Source organism: Drosophila serrata, unplaced genomic scaffold (assembly GCF_035046125.1).
Source record: "Drosophila serrata isolate PLE 108 unplaced genomic scaffold, ASM3504612v1 contig_184, whole genome shotgun sequence".
Classification (NCBI taxonomy): Eukaryota; Metazoa; Arthropoda; class Insecta; order Diptera; family Drosophilidae; genus Drosophila; species Drosophila serrata.
In genome coordinates this window covers 5776809-5792427 of record NW_028257082.1, presented here as the reverse complement: position 1 = coordinate 5792427, position 15619 = coordinate 5776809, and the positions used below count along the sequence as shown (strand labels likewise).

General features: G+C 41.6%; 5 protein-coding genes and 1 non-coding gene across 10 annotated transcripts in view; 4 read left to right on the top strand and 2 right to left on the bottom strand.

Annotated features, from left to right (window-relative positions):
• Positions 1-550: 550 nt before the first annotated feature.
• On the top strand, positions 551-4023 carry LOC110181706 (parkin coregulated gene protein). 2 transcript variants are annotated; one of them, XM_020949557.2, is made up of 5 exons: positions 551-1368; positions 1439-1617; positions 3279-3450; positions 3562-3711; positions 3766-4023. In XM_020949557.2, the coding sequence occupies exons 1-5, from the start codon at positions 1095-1097 to the stop codon at positions 3924-3926; spliced, it is 936 nt and encodes a 311-aa protein (XP_020805216.2). In that variant the 5' UTR covers positions 551-1094; the 3' UTR covers positions 3927-4023. The 2 variants fall into 2 exon arrangements, with proteins under 2 accessions (XP_020805216.2, XP_086684513.1); XM_086828387.1 differs by lacking the exons at positions 551-1368; positions 1439-1617 and adding an exon at positions 3027-3199.
• On the bottom strand, positions 3946-6232 carry LOC110176549 (uncharacterized). The gene is made up of 3 exons (XM_020942943.2): positions 4578-6232; positions 4369-4512; positions 3946-4298 (listed from the first exon to the last, which is right to left on the bottom strand). The coding sequence occupies exons 1-3, from the start codon at positions 4699-4701 to the stop codon at positions 4183-4185; spliced, it is 384 nt and encodes a 127-aa protein (XP_020798602.2). The 5' UTR covers positions 4702-6232; the 3' UTR covers positions 3946-4182.
• Positions 6233-6275: 43 nt separating this feature from the next.
• On the top strand, positions 6276-8015 carry LOC110176960 (thioredoxin-related transmembrane protein 2 homolog). Its single transcript, XM_020943470.2, has one exon. It carries the CDS (start codon positions 6915-6917, stop codon positions 7728-7730), a length of 816 nt encoding a protein of 271 aa, XP_020799129.1. The 5' UTR covers positions 6276-6914; the 3' UTR covers positions 7731-8015.
• Positions 8016-10661: 2646 nt separating this feature from the next.
• The window catches only part of TTLL6A (Tubulin tyrosine ligase-like 6A), a 133564-nt gene continuing 128606 nt past the window's right edge, over positions 10662-15619 (top strand). The window contains exons 1-2 of one of the 4 annotated variants that reach the window (XM_086828347.1): positions 10662-10907; positions 11437-11534. In XM_086828347.1, coding sequence (XP_086684473.1) covers positions 11478-11534 — 57 coding nt within the window. In that variant the 5' untranslated portion in view covers positions 10662-10907; positions 11437-11477. Of the gene's footprint in view, positions 10908-11391; positions 11535-15619 lie in introns of those variants that run through there. The other 3 variants (XM_086828348.1, XM_086828350.1, XM_086828349.1) reach the window with 3 other exon arrangements.
• On the bottom strand, positions 12053-12124 carry TRNAH-GUG (transfer RNA histidin (anticodon GUG)). The gene has a single exon. It is a non-coding gene; the product is annotated as a tRNA-His (tRNA).
• Ir56b (Ionotropic receptor 56b) lies at positions 14111-15548 on the top strand. Its single transcript, XM_086828386.1, has one exon. It carries the CDS (start codon positions 14121-14123, stop codon positions 14934-14936), a length of 816 nt encoding a protein of 271 aa, XP_086684512.1. The 5' UTR covers positions 14111-14120; the 3' UTR covers positions 14937-15548.

Here is a 15619-nt window from a genome sequence, read left to right as displayed (position 1 = left end):
CTTATAGTAATTTGCATATATTTCTGCTTACAACAATTACAACAGCTTTTATTAAAGAGCCTTATCGCCAGTATATAAACATCAGTATTTTAATTTAATTATTCTTGTTATTTTGTAAAGAACAAGGTATCTACAGGATTGTCTGTTTTTATGCCCTGATTGCTTATCTTATTCCCAAATAATTGGGTCAGAACACCATTACAGATTAAACACAATTGTATTTATATTATTCTTCTTAATATTTACCAGATGTCATTTATAAATTATAATATATGTACATTGATTTTCGCCATATTGAACAATTTAACAACACAAAGGAACTTGAATAAGTAATCATGATAAGAAAATATAATGTATAGTAATGCTCTATGGAAGGATTCTTACATACCTTTCGATTCTATTAAAGAAAGTATTAATATACCTAGATTTTAAAATTATTTAATTTTGTAAACAATTTCCTTTCATTTAAAAGTCTTACCCATCTTATCTATAGGTTAGTTACCAATCTGTGGTATAAATATAAATATAATATGCTGAATCAATTGTATAGATTGTATTGATGGGCTCTTCCCGCAAGTCAGAAGTCAGAGAGAGATTGACAAGTGCCACATCAATTTGTCAATAGTAATCTATCTACATTTTCCAGGAACTTTGATCCGTACCAGCTTCAATGGGGTCGCTGGCCAGAAACGCTTAATGAATATAAAAAAGTCTATTTGCTTGACGTGATTATGAGCTGGGTGAGGGGGTGACGAGACTCAACCGCAACAAAAACCGCAAAACCGGCGGCTATTGGGGCTAACCAACCCGGAGACTTGCGTGGATGTGGAACCTTAATATGTCACCGCAAACCGGACGGAGGAGGAGGAGCGGCGTGACTGAAAAAGCTCGACTGAGCCCAAGGAGGCGGCATTTATATTAGCTGTTGGCTTATCGGTCACTAAGCCGCCGGGCGCCCTAGCAACGCGCTCCATAGAAACGACACGACACCCAACAGCAACACCAGAAGGAGTCAGGCTAGAAAATTCCTGCGCTCGGCAGTTCGCTGTTTACACTACGTGGCTGCACATCGCGTTGCTCACCAAAACAATAATATGGCCCAGACGGCACGCACTGCCACGGGAAGGCGTCCGACGCACGATTACCATGCCACCGCCATCTCCCTGAAGCACCGCTCCAAGTCCGCGAATCCGGCTCAAGTGCGTCCGTTGAGCGGCATCCACGGGGCGGCCGTCTCCTCCAGGCCCCGCTACGTGCCGCCCTTCTCCATTCAGTCGCAGCAGAAGAACACCGTTGTCATCGATGGTCCCATACATGAGTCCGCTCCCAAGACAGCCAGCGCCAGGGGCCGGATCCCCAACCCGAAAAGTGCGTACCAACTAGTTTATTGTTTGTTTCCCTAATGATGTCGCCCCCATTTCCGTATACTGATTTCTAGGCCTGCGACGCCAGCAAAAGTCCATGTCCACCTTCAATTTGGGCATGGGCTTGAATGGTTGCCCTCTGGGCGGGGCTAATGACCCGGGGCGAGGCACACTATTCCGCATGTACTTCGATCGGGGTGACTTACCGATTAAGATGGAATATCTCTGTGGAGGCGATAAGATCGGATGGACGGTAAGACAAGCTATGATATATGAGAATTCTATAACTTATAATTGGGGATTAGCATTAGCTGAGGTTTTAGCTCGGTATTTCCTATGTTTATTTAAAGCTGAAAGGTAAAATTAGTGACTAGTGATTTTCTTTTGATATCCTTGACCCTTAAAATATCAAGATTCCCCAACTTTTCTTAAATATATTAAGCGATTTTATATACAAAACAAATCTATTTAATGCCCAAAATCCGAACTCATTCTTAGAGGTTTATTTTATTGCAATTTATTTATTTATTGTTATTTATTTATTTGAAATAACTATAGCACAAGTCTAAGTAAAAAACATTTGTCTCGGATCCCAGAAACTCGAATGAATGATAACCTTTGACCACTTAAGGTCTTAAACTTTTAAAAATATATAGTGATACTAAAATGGTATACTATATCCATATCTCTATACGATCCCTTTTGCAACTAGAACTTTCCAATCTCTATATGTATGTATATCGACTAAGCCCAATGTAAGTCAATGTAAATCAAAGCCAATTTGAGGACTGTCACTAAGAAGGGTAACCTTACTGCTCAGTGACCTATTGGCGGCACCTGTATTTGAGTTGGTCTCGAATTTCGTACACCTGCGTGTCCAATTATTTCAAGTGTTGCAGCTAAAGGCAAAAAAACGAGTAAATAATATGCCATTGTCTATTTCCGGAGTCAGTAGAGCAGCGGTGACGGGTGAGCAATTCCGATTCCGATTCCGCCCGGAATGCGACTGCTGACATTCAAAACGTCGCACCGTCTGTCAGACTTGCAGCTGCAATTCGGGTGCTTTTGGGGGGCGTACGCCCACACACACCCACCAGGTGTGTGTGACCCTTTTGCTGGTTCAATGTCACAGACCTTGGGCGCTTGATGCCGCCAGAGTCAGAGCCAGAGCCGCCACATATGCGGCAGCGAATGGGTAATGGTGAATGCCTTCTTCGCGGTGCGTTTGTTTATCTAGGCCGAAACGCCGACGTGACAGCTCGTGTGCATATGGGTGATGTGTGAGTGACACTACCTAATTTGCGTCACTGGGTCGAAGGTCGCAGTCGGGGAACCCCCACATATGTGGTGCTTACGCAGCAGCGATGCCAGAGATGGCACCAAAGCTAAGCTATTGCCACCCGGAGACTCATCTTCATTGTACCTAATATTGTTTATTATATAATTTATTTTCCAAAATCAACTTACTCTCAGATCAGTTTAAACTTTAAACTATCAAAAAATAGGGAAACCCATGGACTCCATACTAAATGGGACGTTTCCCAATACAAACCCTTGCCACGTAGTACACTAATCACCTGAGCTGACAATGTATACCTCCCCTGTACCTTAGGACGACCCGAATTAAGCGCATTTTCACTACAAAAAAAATACTCGTTGATTAGACGTACATATACTATTCAGAGGTACAGGTACCTATTCCGCGTTATTCGCTTTTTGTTCTAAAAAATTTCCATTGACAACGTAAACAAACAAAGAGCATCTTAATGGGAATCAGCAGAGGCCTAACCGGCATAGCGTGCAAATGTACACTTGCCAAACTTGCACCACCGCCGGTACACGAACCAATTCCGAACTCCTAACTTTAAGCGCTGTACTAACTCCTCCTCCTCCACTGTGTCACTCCCACAATAGGTGGACATTGACAAGCTGGACTACAGCCTCTATTTGCCGCTCTTCTTCGATGGTTTGGCGGAGACGAAGCATCCATATAAGACCTATGCCCGCCAGGGTGTCACGGATCTCCTGCTGGCCGGGGGCGAGAGGATACACCCGGTGATACCGCAATTAATATTACCGCTAAAGAGTGAGTACCAGGAGTTGGCCTGGCACGCAAATGCCTTGGAAGTTTCTCGGTCTAATTTGCACCTTGCGAAACCAACTATGAATCCCAAAATCCGCCCCCACCCCATTTCAGACGCATTGAGCACACGAAACCTGGAGGTAATGTGCACGACATTGAAGATAATCCAACAGCTGGTCATGTCCTCGGATTTGGTGGGTCCCGCCCTGGTGCCCTTCTACAGACAGTTGCTGCCCATGTTCAATGCCTTCAAGGTGAAAAACTGTAAGTATTTCCCTATGAACTCTTCAAAGGATAACAATATATATAATCCCATAGTGAACTGTGGGGATGAGATCGACTATGCGCAGAAGAATAACCTGAATCTGGGCGATCTCATTGATGAGACGCTGCAGGTGCTGGAGCTGCATGGCGGCGAGGATGCCTTCATCAACATCAAGTACATGGTACCGACCTATGAGTCCTGCTACCTTAACTAAATTACACTACATGGTCTTGTCCCTTTACATACAACATCATAAGTATTTATTGAAATTTTATAAAAACTGCAGCATTAAATTGATATTTGTTACCAAAGCCGCTTTGGGTATAATGAGATTACAATGCTTGGAGTATAACATATATGTATATATAGAGTATATATGGCCAGCATCCTTTGTTATAAACAAAAGGATGCTGGCAGGATGGGGCACGACAACTGGACCTGGGGGAAGCCGCCGTGCCACCTTTAGGTCATCACTTGGTGGGGGCGTACTCGTTCTTCTTCACATTGTGCGGCGAATAGCGATTGTACAAGCCCCAAATGGAGTTCATCAGCTTGTCATTGTACTTGTTCGGTGAGTACTCGCGTTCTAAGGAGCGGAGATGGATGGAGAGATGGATGAGTCAGGGATTCAGTGACCCAACGGATCGATTACTTACGGGTTAGGCTATTGCCGTTGTCAAGGGAACCCTTATCGGCGGCAGCGGAGCGCAGACGGGCAATGATCATCTCGCGCTCGTTGAATTGCTCACGGATCTTGCAGGCGGCGAATGCACCTTGGGGAATGGCGGCCATCTTAGCAGCTGTAAGGGGGAAACAATAAGTTATCCAGAAGGATAATGGATGTTGGGGATGCTCGACTACTCACCGGCTGTGGAGATGGTGGTCAGCAAGGAGAAGAACTTGAAGTTTTTGAGAAAGCTTTGCTTGGTCCAGCACTCGGCGAAATGCTGTTCGAGGTTGATGATTTTTACGCTCTGCTCCAGCAGCATTCAAAGTCCGGGATTTAGGGGTTTGGTGGGAGTATTTCGCCTTAACGGAAATGCTTCCCAGGGTTCTGTAGCTTTCGGTTAATTTCAGCTGGTTTAAGCCAATTAGATTGTTGAATTTATATGGAGATTGTGGTCACTGTAGTGGTAGTAAGGCATTTAATGCCAATGGGTTCTAGACGTCTCGGCTCGATGATCTGCGAAAGATGTTTGCGGCACTCGGAGAGAGGAACACTCAGCACATGGGTTCAGAACTGAACTGAAGCTCACGCCTGGGAGAGCTGGCAATTTATAGAGCGCGTGCTCGGATCGGGGGCGATAAGTGGGGGACAGGAGATCAGGCTGCCTTGATATGGCGATTATGGAGCCGGCAATGGAGCGCCATTTTGTGACAGTTATCAGCTTCGATGGACGTTGTTTTGTTTCGGTTCTACTTTTTTGTTTTACAGCGAGACCCATTATTTCCGAGCTCTCCGGAATGGGGACTGTCGATGATGCTTCGAGAGGTGTCTGCGAGCTATGTGCCGGGAAGCAGATGTTAATGATACACACTTCCTTGCCAATCAAAGCCCTCGATCTGTAGACGATTTCTGCTGGGCCCAGCAAGATTAAGGGTTCGGTTTCCCATCTCGGTTGACCATGTACTCGAATAGAACTGGTAATATTCTCAGGCTACTTGTATAATATATATTTTAAGTACTCGAAACCAGATGAATCCGGCTAGCCACACACTTCAGCATATTCGTATAGTCAAGGAGCATTCTAGATTATATTAAAAACTGACCTAAGCGTATGTTGTTTATATGAATTTTAAATTTAATGTTTGTTTATAAGTGTGCTCCTCTCAAGGCAGTGTAGACAGTGTAGGTGCTTTTGCACCTTCGATTGAGGTGATTAGTCATGATTGGGAATTTTTCAGTATTTACATTTTTAATGATCAATAATGCACCAGGAGTTTAGAGAGTTAGAATAAATAAAAACAGTTTTTTAATGCTTAATTGTTGATTGAATCATCTGTCATATGTATTTTTAAAAAGTTTCTCCCAGGATTTATCCGATTTTTTTGTATCTTTGGGATCTTGTCTAAGAAAACAAACCTAAATTGAAAAAGATATAGGAGCTAAAATCAATAATTCACACATAGTTTATTCCTTATGCTACTTTTTAATCAGTTTTTAAATATGTTTTCAAAATGAATAAATTTGATAAAAGTATACAACTTTAGCATAATCACAATTAAAAAAAATAAATTATAATATTATGAACAAAACCCCATTATTTACCAGAAATAAATAGATCATATAAAAACGCAACTCACTGTGTTTGCCAGCGTAACACAAACACTGCACATTTACATTTATAATAAGAAAAAATAAATATTCAGAATAAAACAAAGAGATGCCAACTACTTAGTGAATCCAGTAAATAGGTGGGTGATCCGATGGGGATCATGGGTCTGACCCTCGTAAAACGCTCTCAATAATACGATTATAAATAAATCGCTTAGTCCAGTGACGCGCAATGTGTTTACTACAAAAAAAAAAGTAATCTTTGCACAATGCCGGGGAGCCAGTCGCAGTGCTGATAGCATTAGCGTTGCAGATAGTGCCCTCTGGCTTCGAGAAGTATGTAGAGGTACAATATTCTCACAGTATTCACACAGTTCCAAACACAAATTTTTATTTTGGAACTACGAAAAAAGTCAAAAAAAGAGGCCTGAAATTAATTTGTGAAGATAATGAGCCACGAGCGTCTCGAAGATCACGTAGAGCGAGTCGGTTTTTTTCGTTTTTCGTGATTAAAGCCTTGGCGTGTGTGAAGATAATGAAGATCCTCGATGATTTTTCCTTTTTTGCAATGGCCTCCGCGGCAAAGTTCAACAATCCGTCAATGACTCTTGCAAAAATCTGACGTAACAATGTCAAGCATTAAAACCATTTACTTATCAGTCGCAGACACTTTTGCGGCAAACGTCGCTAACAGTTTGAATTTTTCAAAGGGCGCCAAACAGTCTCGTTGATTTTACAGCACTGCATGCGGCAGCACTCATTCTCACCAGGTGGCAACCCTTATCACAGGCAGTGAAGCCAAGAATTGGTTACGAACGGCGTTGCTAAAATTAACAATCGCTCGTCAAAAGCGAGAAAAGAAAAACTCGGGAAATTGTTAATTAAAAGCGTGACCCACATCCGAACACTCAGCCGCCGTACAACGCCATGACGTGGAAGAAGCAGCTGGCCATACTGGCCAAGCCCTACTACTGGGTGAACATCCTGCTGGCCGTCTCCTATTTGCTGGCCAAGAAGACCCAGTTTATCTGCACCCGCCTGTTCAGCCTGCTCGAGGAGGACGAAGCCTGCGACTTGGACAGCCGCGAGGTGGAGATCCTGTTCTTCCTGCTGATCGTGGTGATGATCCGTTCGCGCAAGACGGGTGCCGTGACCATGATTAACTACCTGTCGTCGTCGTTCCTCTACACAAAGGTTGCCAACGCCATCCTGTGGGCCTACGCAGACTTCCGCTACGGCCTGGGCTTCCTGCTGGTCTGCGTGCTCGTGGGCATGGTGCTGCCAGAGCCCTCGTACCGCGGCCCCGAGCACATCACCTACTTCCGAAACTCGCAGGTGTTCGAGGAGGAACTCGTTCGCGACAAGCGCACTAGCTGGCTTATCTGCTTCTACACGGTGTGGAATCCCAGTTGCGTCAATTTTGCACCTATCTTCGCTGAGCTCTCGGCGGAGTACAACACGGACCACCTGAAATTCGGCAAGATCGACATCGGACGCTTCCCGGACGTGGCGCAAAAGTACCGCGTCTCGGACAGCAGCTTCTCACGCCAGCTGCCCACTGTTGTGCTCTTCCAGCAGGGCAAGGAGGTGGACCGCCGGCCGTGCGTCGACAACAAGGGCAAAGTGCAAAAGTTCTTCTTCTCCAGCGACAATGTCCGCGCCACCTTTGGACTGAACCAGTTGTACAAGGAGGCTGTGGAGCGGCTGCCTGCTGCCCCCAAGGAGTCGAAGAAAGCACAGTGAAGACACAAACATCCACCAGCTGCCACCTCTTCTCATTTCTGCGTGCACGTGCTAATCTATGTGTTATTTGTCTAGTTTTTAGTTTATTTTAAATTATTGAGTCGGTTTGAGGTCGCTGCCACCGCCGGAGACACGTACAATTGCACTAATAATTGCAACGTGCGCACTCATCGCGTTGCCATTGTATAAATTATTTATGTAGCTTTGCATTTGCGTATTTAATTTGTAGCTAATAACGAGTTTACCAAATATATTTTGACTAATGTGGAATGAGTTAACGAAAAATGAGTTTGTATTATTTACCCTCCCAAGTACTACTGTTTTATTCAATTAGCACTACATAAACGATCATTTCCGTTGCTTGTTTAAGATGCAAAGCGAGAGACTTCAAGCGTAAATTGGAAGTATAAAGAATGATATTCTAGCTGGAAATGGAGCTATATAAATTAATAAAAAGGAAAGTTTGTCCTAATAACTACGGACAAAACATGTACCGTTTAATACCCTTTCAGGGTAATATAAATTTAGTCAGCAGCTTGCAACTCAGGGAAGAGACATTTCCGACCCTATAAACCATATATATTATTGATCAGCATCAACAGCCGATTCGATCTGGCCATGTCCGGTAGAAAAATAAATTTTCGAAATTTTTTCAAATTTTATAAGGGGTAATTGTCAAAATTTGACAAAAAATTAAGTGTTTTAAATTTTAAAACTAAATATGCAGGTTTGTTAACGTTAAAAAAAACTAGCACAGAACAGCTTTCAGAATTAAAATTAATGCATTTTTGACTTAGTTATGATTGCTTCCACATTCGAACCCATGACCCTATGGCTAACTGCAAGGGTAAACAGCTTAGGCTTCTTGAAATGACCTTTATTGTTTTTTTAATGAAAGATACCTTTATTTAAAATTAATATAAACTTCTGGCAAACATATTTTTCAGTGTTTCTCCTTTTGTATGGTTCGAAACTAAGAAACCTAGGTTGTGGACCCTGCTAACTCATGTTAAATTAAAATTTTTTGAAATAAACTTAAATATCCCAGGTCTTTTCTTTTAAATTGTGATAACATGCCGTGAAACCCCCAGTACCCCCGCTTGTTTATGAAATATAAAATGTAAATATAAAATGTAAAGGGGCCAAGCCGTCGTTACTGCGAATGTGTTAAGCGAAATTGTATAACAATGGAAATGGCACAACAAAACCGTTTCCGGCGTGTTGCGCTCCGCAATGGTTTCCCAGACATTGGGCCGTATAGACGGGCCATAATATATAGATATGCTCCTATGGCGAGAAAGGACGTACTCACCCGGCCAGACGCAAATCCCTTTTATCCATTCAATATGCCCACAAACACACACACACACACACAAAGACAGTGATTGCGTGGAATATAAATGCATAAATACAGGCGAGTGCACAACCACCCACCCACCCACTGACGGCAGTCATCCCACAGATGGGAGCGAAAGGCTTTTGCGGTTAATATTTGTATTTTTACTTTATTTTCAATGAAACGGCATGGAAATGGCCATTGCATTGTACATGTATTGTGCTCCCATTGCGTATGGTAAATAATACGATTGTCTCACATGAGCCTGGCCGTTTTATTTGCGCCAAAGTTTAAATTCCCCCATTGGGGAAATGGGAGACAAGATTCCCGCCGAACTGGAGCAATTATAGCAGCGTCTGTTCCGGCGTTTAATCATGGTTCCAGCGCCTGCTCCTCCTGTATCAGCTGTCGTGGCCAGCAGTCGGTGGTATTCGCATTTTACCGGGAGTCCTCCTACGACCCAACGCTGTCACCCGCTCCTCACGGCCAAAATCCAATAAGCACTTGCCTCCCAGCGACAGCAAAACGCATTGTCGTCGCTATTTTCACGTTGATTTCCCTCATTGCTGCTGTCTGCTGCTCCCCCGAAACCAGTGCTGGCCACATTCAATTGATTTTGAGTGATTTTTTGGCCGATACCCTGGCGCTCAACCACAATAGGGGGAGTGTATCTAATAGGATTTAAATATTAGGATTTCCTGTGAGAACACCTTCTAGGCACAAAGAGCAATATTTCATTCATGATTTTAATGTATTCCTTTTTGATAATGTGTTCCCCAATTTCTCAGGTAAATACAGATATATTTACTAATATATTTCCTAGACCTAGACGTAGGGTAGTAAGAGTCCCAGAATTTATTGATATTTAATGTTACGTCTGAGTTTCGCTTTGGGTGCCCGTATTTTTTATTGCGTTTTTATGTCAACACCAGCTGGCAGCGTCTTAATATCGTTCGGTCGAGCTGCCTTTGGCCTGGAGTGGGTTTTTGTGTATTTCTGTCAATTGCTCACAATTAAATTAAAATTCAAGTCAATGCCAGTTGCCGTTGAATACGCAAGCCGAAGCCGCAAGGCAGGACAATTGAAGTCAGGCACACAGGTGTTTTCCTTTATGACTTAACGTGTGGTATTTCACAAAGCGATTAAATAAATCAATTTTCGTTTAAGATTAGATTAAAGAAAGAAAGTGTCCCATTTGTAAGGTATATTGCTTGAGGGAGAATATTTATTTGTTTGGTATATATGTATGAATGTAATTATAGACTTAAAATTGTTAAATCGCTGAAGGAGACATTTTAAAAGGCAATTAATATAAGCTGATTGGAAATTTGGACAGTAAAATATTTATTATTATTCTACATCGATTTTAGGAAATTCCACCATTTCAGATTTCTTTAAGGCCAATACTAAAGGGGAGCGAGTTTTCAGTAAAATGTAATTTAATTTAATTCTCGAATATGGGTTTCGCAAAATAGGCCGTTTAAAATGAATTCAAAACTTTAGGTAAAAGCTCAGCTCTTCAAAACAGTTAGAGAGAAGGCCACATTATCATCTGGCATACTGTAATACGCTCTGTAATATTCCATTATTGCGTTGCTGTGAGAAGGTCGCAAGCTCCAGAATTTGCAAGATCAAAGTGTCAAAGTGCTCATATTTAGTAAAAATGTGCTGATTTTCTTTAGCTTCTTTGTGTATTATTGAAAGTTTTAGTGATGGTGATCATGTGCAATTGTGTAATTATTGAAAACAATCAAATAATCCCAGTGTGTGTCTCCCGTTTTACATACATACATACATGCATATATAAATTTGGAATAAGCTCTCAGTTCTGCATGGCAAAGGTGTTGCATTTTTGTTGGTGGTGTGATTTTGCTGATAAGCAAATATGTATGTACGTACAAGTGCATGCATATATCAAGAAGTCAAACTATATTAATGTATGTACAAGTGCATGCATATATCAAGAAGGCAAACCATATGTATGTTTGTATGTATATTCAAGATGCAAAACCAAAAAGCTTGACGGTGACCGCCTATTACAGTTACGCCAATGGGATCCCGTTGCTTGTACTCTAAAGTTTAAATGCACATACATACATACATAACATATGATCTGAATGAAATGGGCGTGGAAAAAGTTTGCCAAGTGACGTGAAGTTCTAAACGCATTTTTTTTTATTTATTTTTTGTTTTTTTCTTGTGCTAAAAATCAAATATGTATTTTGAAAATATTTATATTTATATTATTATTAAACAAATAATAATAATATAAATATAAATATTTGTTTTATCAAAAAGCCAAAGAGAATAATAGAAAATTGTATATATGCATGTATAAATGTTTGTAAATATACCCAACTCTTCCCAAAGTGTTAAGTGTTAAGTATTAAAATCAAGAACTATAAAAACAAATGACCATAATACCATATCTAATTGGAAAGAGGAAGAGAAATATATATTTTTATGGGGTGAGTGCAAGAAAGTACATTAATTTATACATTCTACTATTTCTGCTATTATGATTTGTTTTTCATCATTAATTCTTTACATTTACTTTTAAACATTCTCCTATTTCTACTATCATGATTTGTTTTTCAGCATTTATTTTTTACATTTATATTTTACACATTCTCCTATTTCTCCTATTATGGTTTGATTTTTAGCATTTATTCTTTACATTTATATTTTATACATTCTCCTATTTCTCCTATTATGGTTTGATTTTTAGCATTTATTCTTTATATTATTTATTATTATTATTTCTGCTTAGTATTCAGCTTTTGTGGGTGGGTATATCCAGTTAATACTGTCTCGAGGGCCCTAAAAGCCAGTGATGGCCAAAAGTTGTCCCTATTAAAATCTTACTTATTTAAAAATATATTCTTTCGACAAAAATAATATCTATTTATTAATATTTTACCGATATTAATAATAAATAATAATAAAAAAAGTAGCACCTTCTCCGTGACAATGCTTATTGCAGCATTGCCGTGACCAGGATTCGAACCTGGGTTACCACGGCCACAACGTGGGGTCCTAACCACTAGACGATCACGGCTACGAAGGCACATGAATCGATGACCGCATATTGCGAACAGAAGCAGCATGCTCTGTCTTTGGCTTCAGATTTGCCTGCACTTTATTGCTCTTTAACAACTTGTTTTTATTTTTTCGAGCAACTACCTCTCTAATCACCGCAGTTACAAAAACAACGGTGAAAGTACGGGGTTGCCTTCAAAGCAACCACAGACAGTCCAACAGACCGACAGACCGACAGACCGACTGCCGATAAACAAGATTTTGGTTCATAAATTAATTTAAATTTGCCAAACCAGCAGAAGTGGTAGTGGGTTTGCTGGGGCGGGAATGGGGCGTGGTTTCGTTCTGCTATCAGCATCGGGTTTTGCTGTTCTCCGGGTCGAAATACTATATATTTTTCGGGGGGCGCCCGGGTGGTTGCGAAAATAAAAAAGTTTTAAAAATAAAAACCTTGAATACATTTAGAACGATGCGACACCAAAGGCATGGATTTATTTGAATTTCTTTTACATATTTTATGGACAAAGACCGAAGAATTTAAAAATATTTATTTACTCAGCAGGGATAAACAAATTCGTGAGCTGTGATCCCCCCAATGGGACTTTGATATGGAATTGAACTTGTTTCTTTGTAGTTGCTGGTTTGATTTAACTAGTATGGTTTTAAATATGGATTTTCTTATTTTGTTTTTCTTATAATAAATGTAAAATTATTTCGTATTGTTTTTGAAAGCATAAATCTCTCATTTGTTTATAAATCTTAGTGCCTGCGCCTTATCAACCACCAACTCAAAGATGATAGCGTATTTCTTATCAATACAATGTATTTTATACTGGCGTGTTTTGGGTTTTAAGTGCAGTAAATTTAATAAAATGGCCGTTTTTTAACATACACATATTTAATTTATTATTTGGTGAATTTGCCCCTAAACTTCCCATTGATTCCCATCTTTTCCATCAGTTTTGATAATGTTTGCTTTAATTAATTAGATTATTTAAAAAATACTTTAATTATCAGCGCATAAAACGCGTCATTGAATTTACACGTTTTTTATTCACATTTAATGATAACTTTGCCATACTCACTTGCTGAAATATACAAAAATTGAAGCCCCTTTTTTCAACTGGCCATTCATGAAAACTTGTGCCAAATGGATTTATTTATTCACTAGGGATTAATCCTTCATTGGTTCGGTTTGTGGTTCAATTAATAAATATAAAGGGTCAGCCTTTTCGCTATCCACAAACACATACCTATATGTAGTATCCTCGGCATTGGGTGAAATTTTCGCTATTCCTGCAACAATTTTGAACAGGTTTCAATGGCCAGCAACCGAAACTCTCCGACCATAACTTGTACAATCCAGTTTGATTTAATTTTGCGTTTAACGATTCTGTAATTACCCATAAGTGCAATATTATTTAAATGGCACTTTTGTTTTTATTGTGTGGCCCATTTGCAAACACGGTTCCAGAGGGGGAATCGTCGTCCTCGTCGTTTTGTAGCTTCGAAGCCCTAAAAAAATTGAAATGTATTTACATGAAAGCTGCAAAACACACACATAAGAGCCATGAAGTCCTTGCGGGGATTTTTTTGTGTGTGTAACTTCTGTGGCCTGTTTTTTGAATATAGGACGCTTTTTGTGTATGGTGAATGTACCCGCGGTCCAATAACCACGCAAAGGTTTTGGGGAATGGCGCATCGGACCGCATAACAAAGTCCGTTCCGTATTTGTGAAAATATTTTTTTTGACAAGTGGCATATAGCTTTACGCTCCAAGTGTGGGTTCCATGGACAATCTCTGCGATAATCGGCAGGACACAAAAACGTGCCATTAAATGGCAGATCTTTGAACTATTGCATTCAAACACAAACCGGATTTTCTATACTATATATCGGTGGTGTCGCCAGTTAGTCTGCCAGGTTCAGGGTCAACTTTTTGTTTGTAGTATTGATGGAATGCCACCCATATAAAAGTGGCCAAGAGCACGCCAGTTCCAATAGTCGGCCACAAAATGCTGGTCGACACGGAGCTGGCGAATAGAACGATCCATTCGCCTTACAGCTTTGACATTCCGCACGCCTTCATCTTTAATGACAGCCTGCAACCGGATGTCATCTACGGCGGCCCATACCTGGAGATAGTGAAGCACTTCGCCAAGGTGCACCACTACCGATTGGAGCTGGATCCCGTTGAAAGTCTGCCCAAGAAATCGGTGGTGGAGGGGAACATAGCCTCGGGCATCTACAATCTATCGCTGCACGGAGTGACTATGCGCCCCGACAAGATCGGAGAGTTCTCGGCCCTGACGCGGTACAGCTATCCTCTGGAGCTGATGATGAACTGTGTGATGGTGCCACTGGCTCCCGAGCTGCCCAAGTGGATGTACGTGGTGTGGCCGCTGGGCAGATTCATTTGGTCGTGCCTCATCCTGGGCACCCTGTACGTGGCACTTCTGTTGCGTTACGTTCACTGGCGGGAGACGGGGAGTGCCACAAAGTCCTATACACGGAACGTGCTCCATGCCATGGCCCTCCTAATGTTCAGCCCCAATATGAACATGTCGGTGAAGTTGAAGCATGCCTCATTGCGTGTGATCGCCTTCTACACGCTGCTCTTCATTCTGGGCTTCATACTGACCAACTATCACATCAGCCACATGACGGCCTTCGACATGAAGCCGGTGTTCCTTCGGCCCATCGATACCTGGGCGGATCTGATCCACTCGAAGCTGCGCATCATTATTCCGGAGACTCTGGTGGAGGAGCTGCGCTGGCTGCCGGCGGTGAACACCACTCCGTTGGATCCGCAATTTGATGCGCGTAGCTGACAGGAGTACCAGGCCCTGCTGGCGAGTCCTTCACGCTCCTATGCGTATGTGGTTACCCTGGATGCATGGCTATTCTTTAATCGGCAGCAGCGTGTGCTCATCCAGCCGTATTTCCACCTGTCCCAGGTGTGTTTCGGCGGTCTCTTTAACGCCCTGCCGATGGGCATCAATGCTAGCTTTGCTGGGTCCTTGGACCGCTTTATCCTGAATGTCTGGCAGGCAGGACTGTGGAACCATTGGGAGGAGGTGGCTTATCGCTATGCCAAGCGGGCTGGCTACGCCAAAGTGTTCCTGGACACATATCCCGTGGAGCCGCTGAACCTGGAATTCTTTTACACGGCTTGGGTAGTTTTGGTTTTGGGAATACCTCTCAGTTCCTTGGTCTATGGCCTAGAGATATTTATTCATCGTCGGAGGGAAAGGCGAGTGCAATATGATCGCTTCGAGTGTTGTGATGGATAATGTTTTGTACAAAAGTGTAATGAATGTCTTTTAAATACTTTCCTAGAACCAATATTTACATGCCCATCAGTGTAGCATCGAAGATGTAAAGAATTTATATTAAACTTTAATGGTAAATAAATACTTCACGGCTTAGATACTAACAAGAAAGATAGATTAATTATCAGGGGATTCATTAACGAAAAGCGTCAAAGGGATGTTAACTATATATTTTTGTTGAA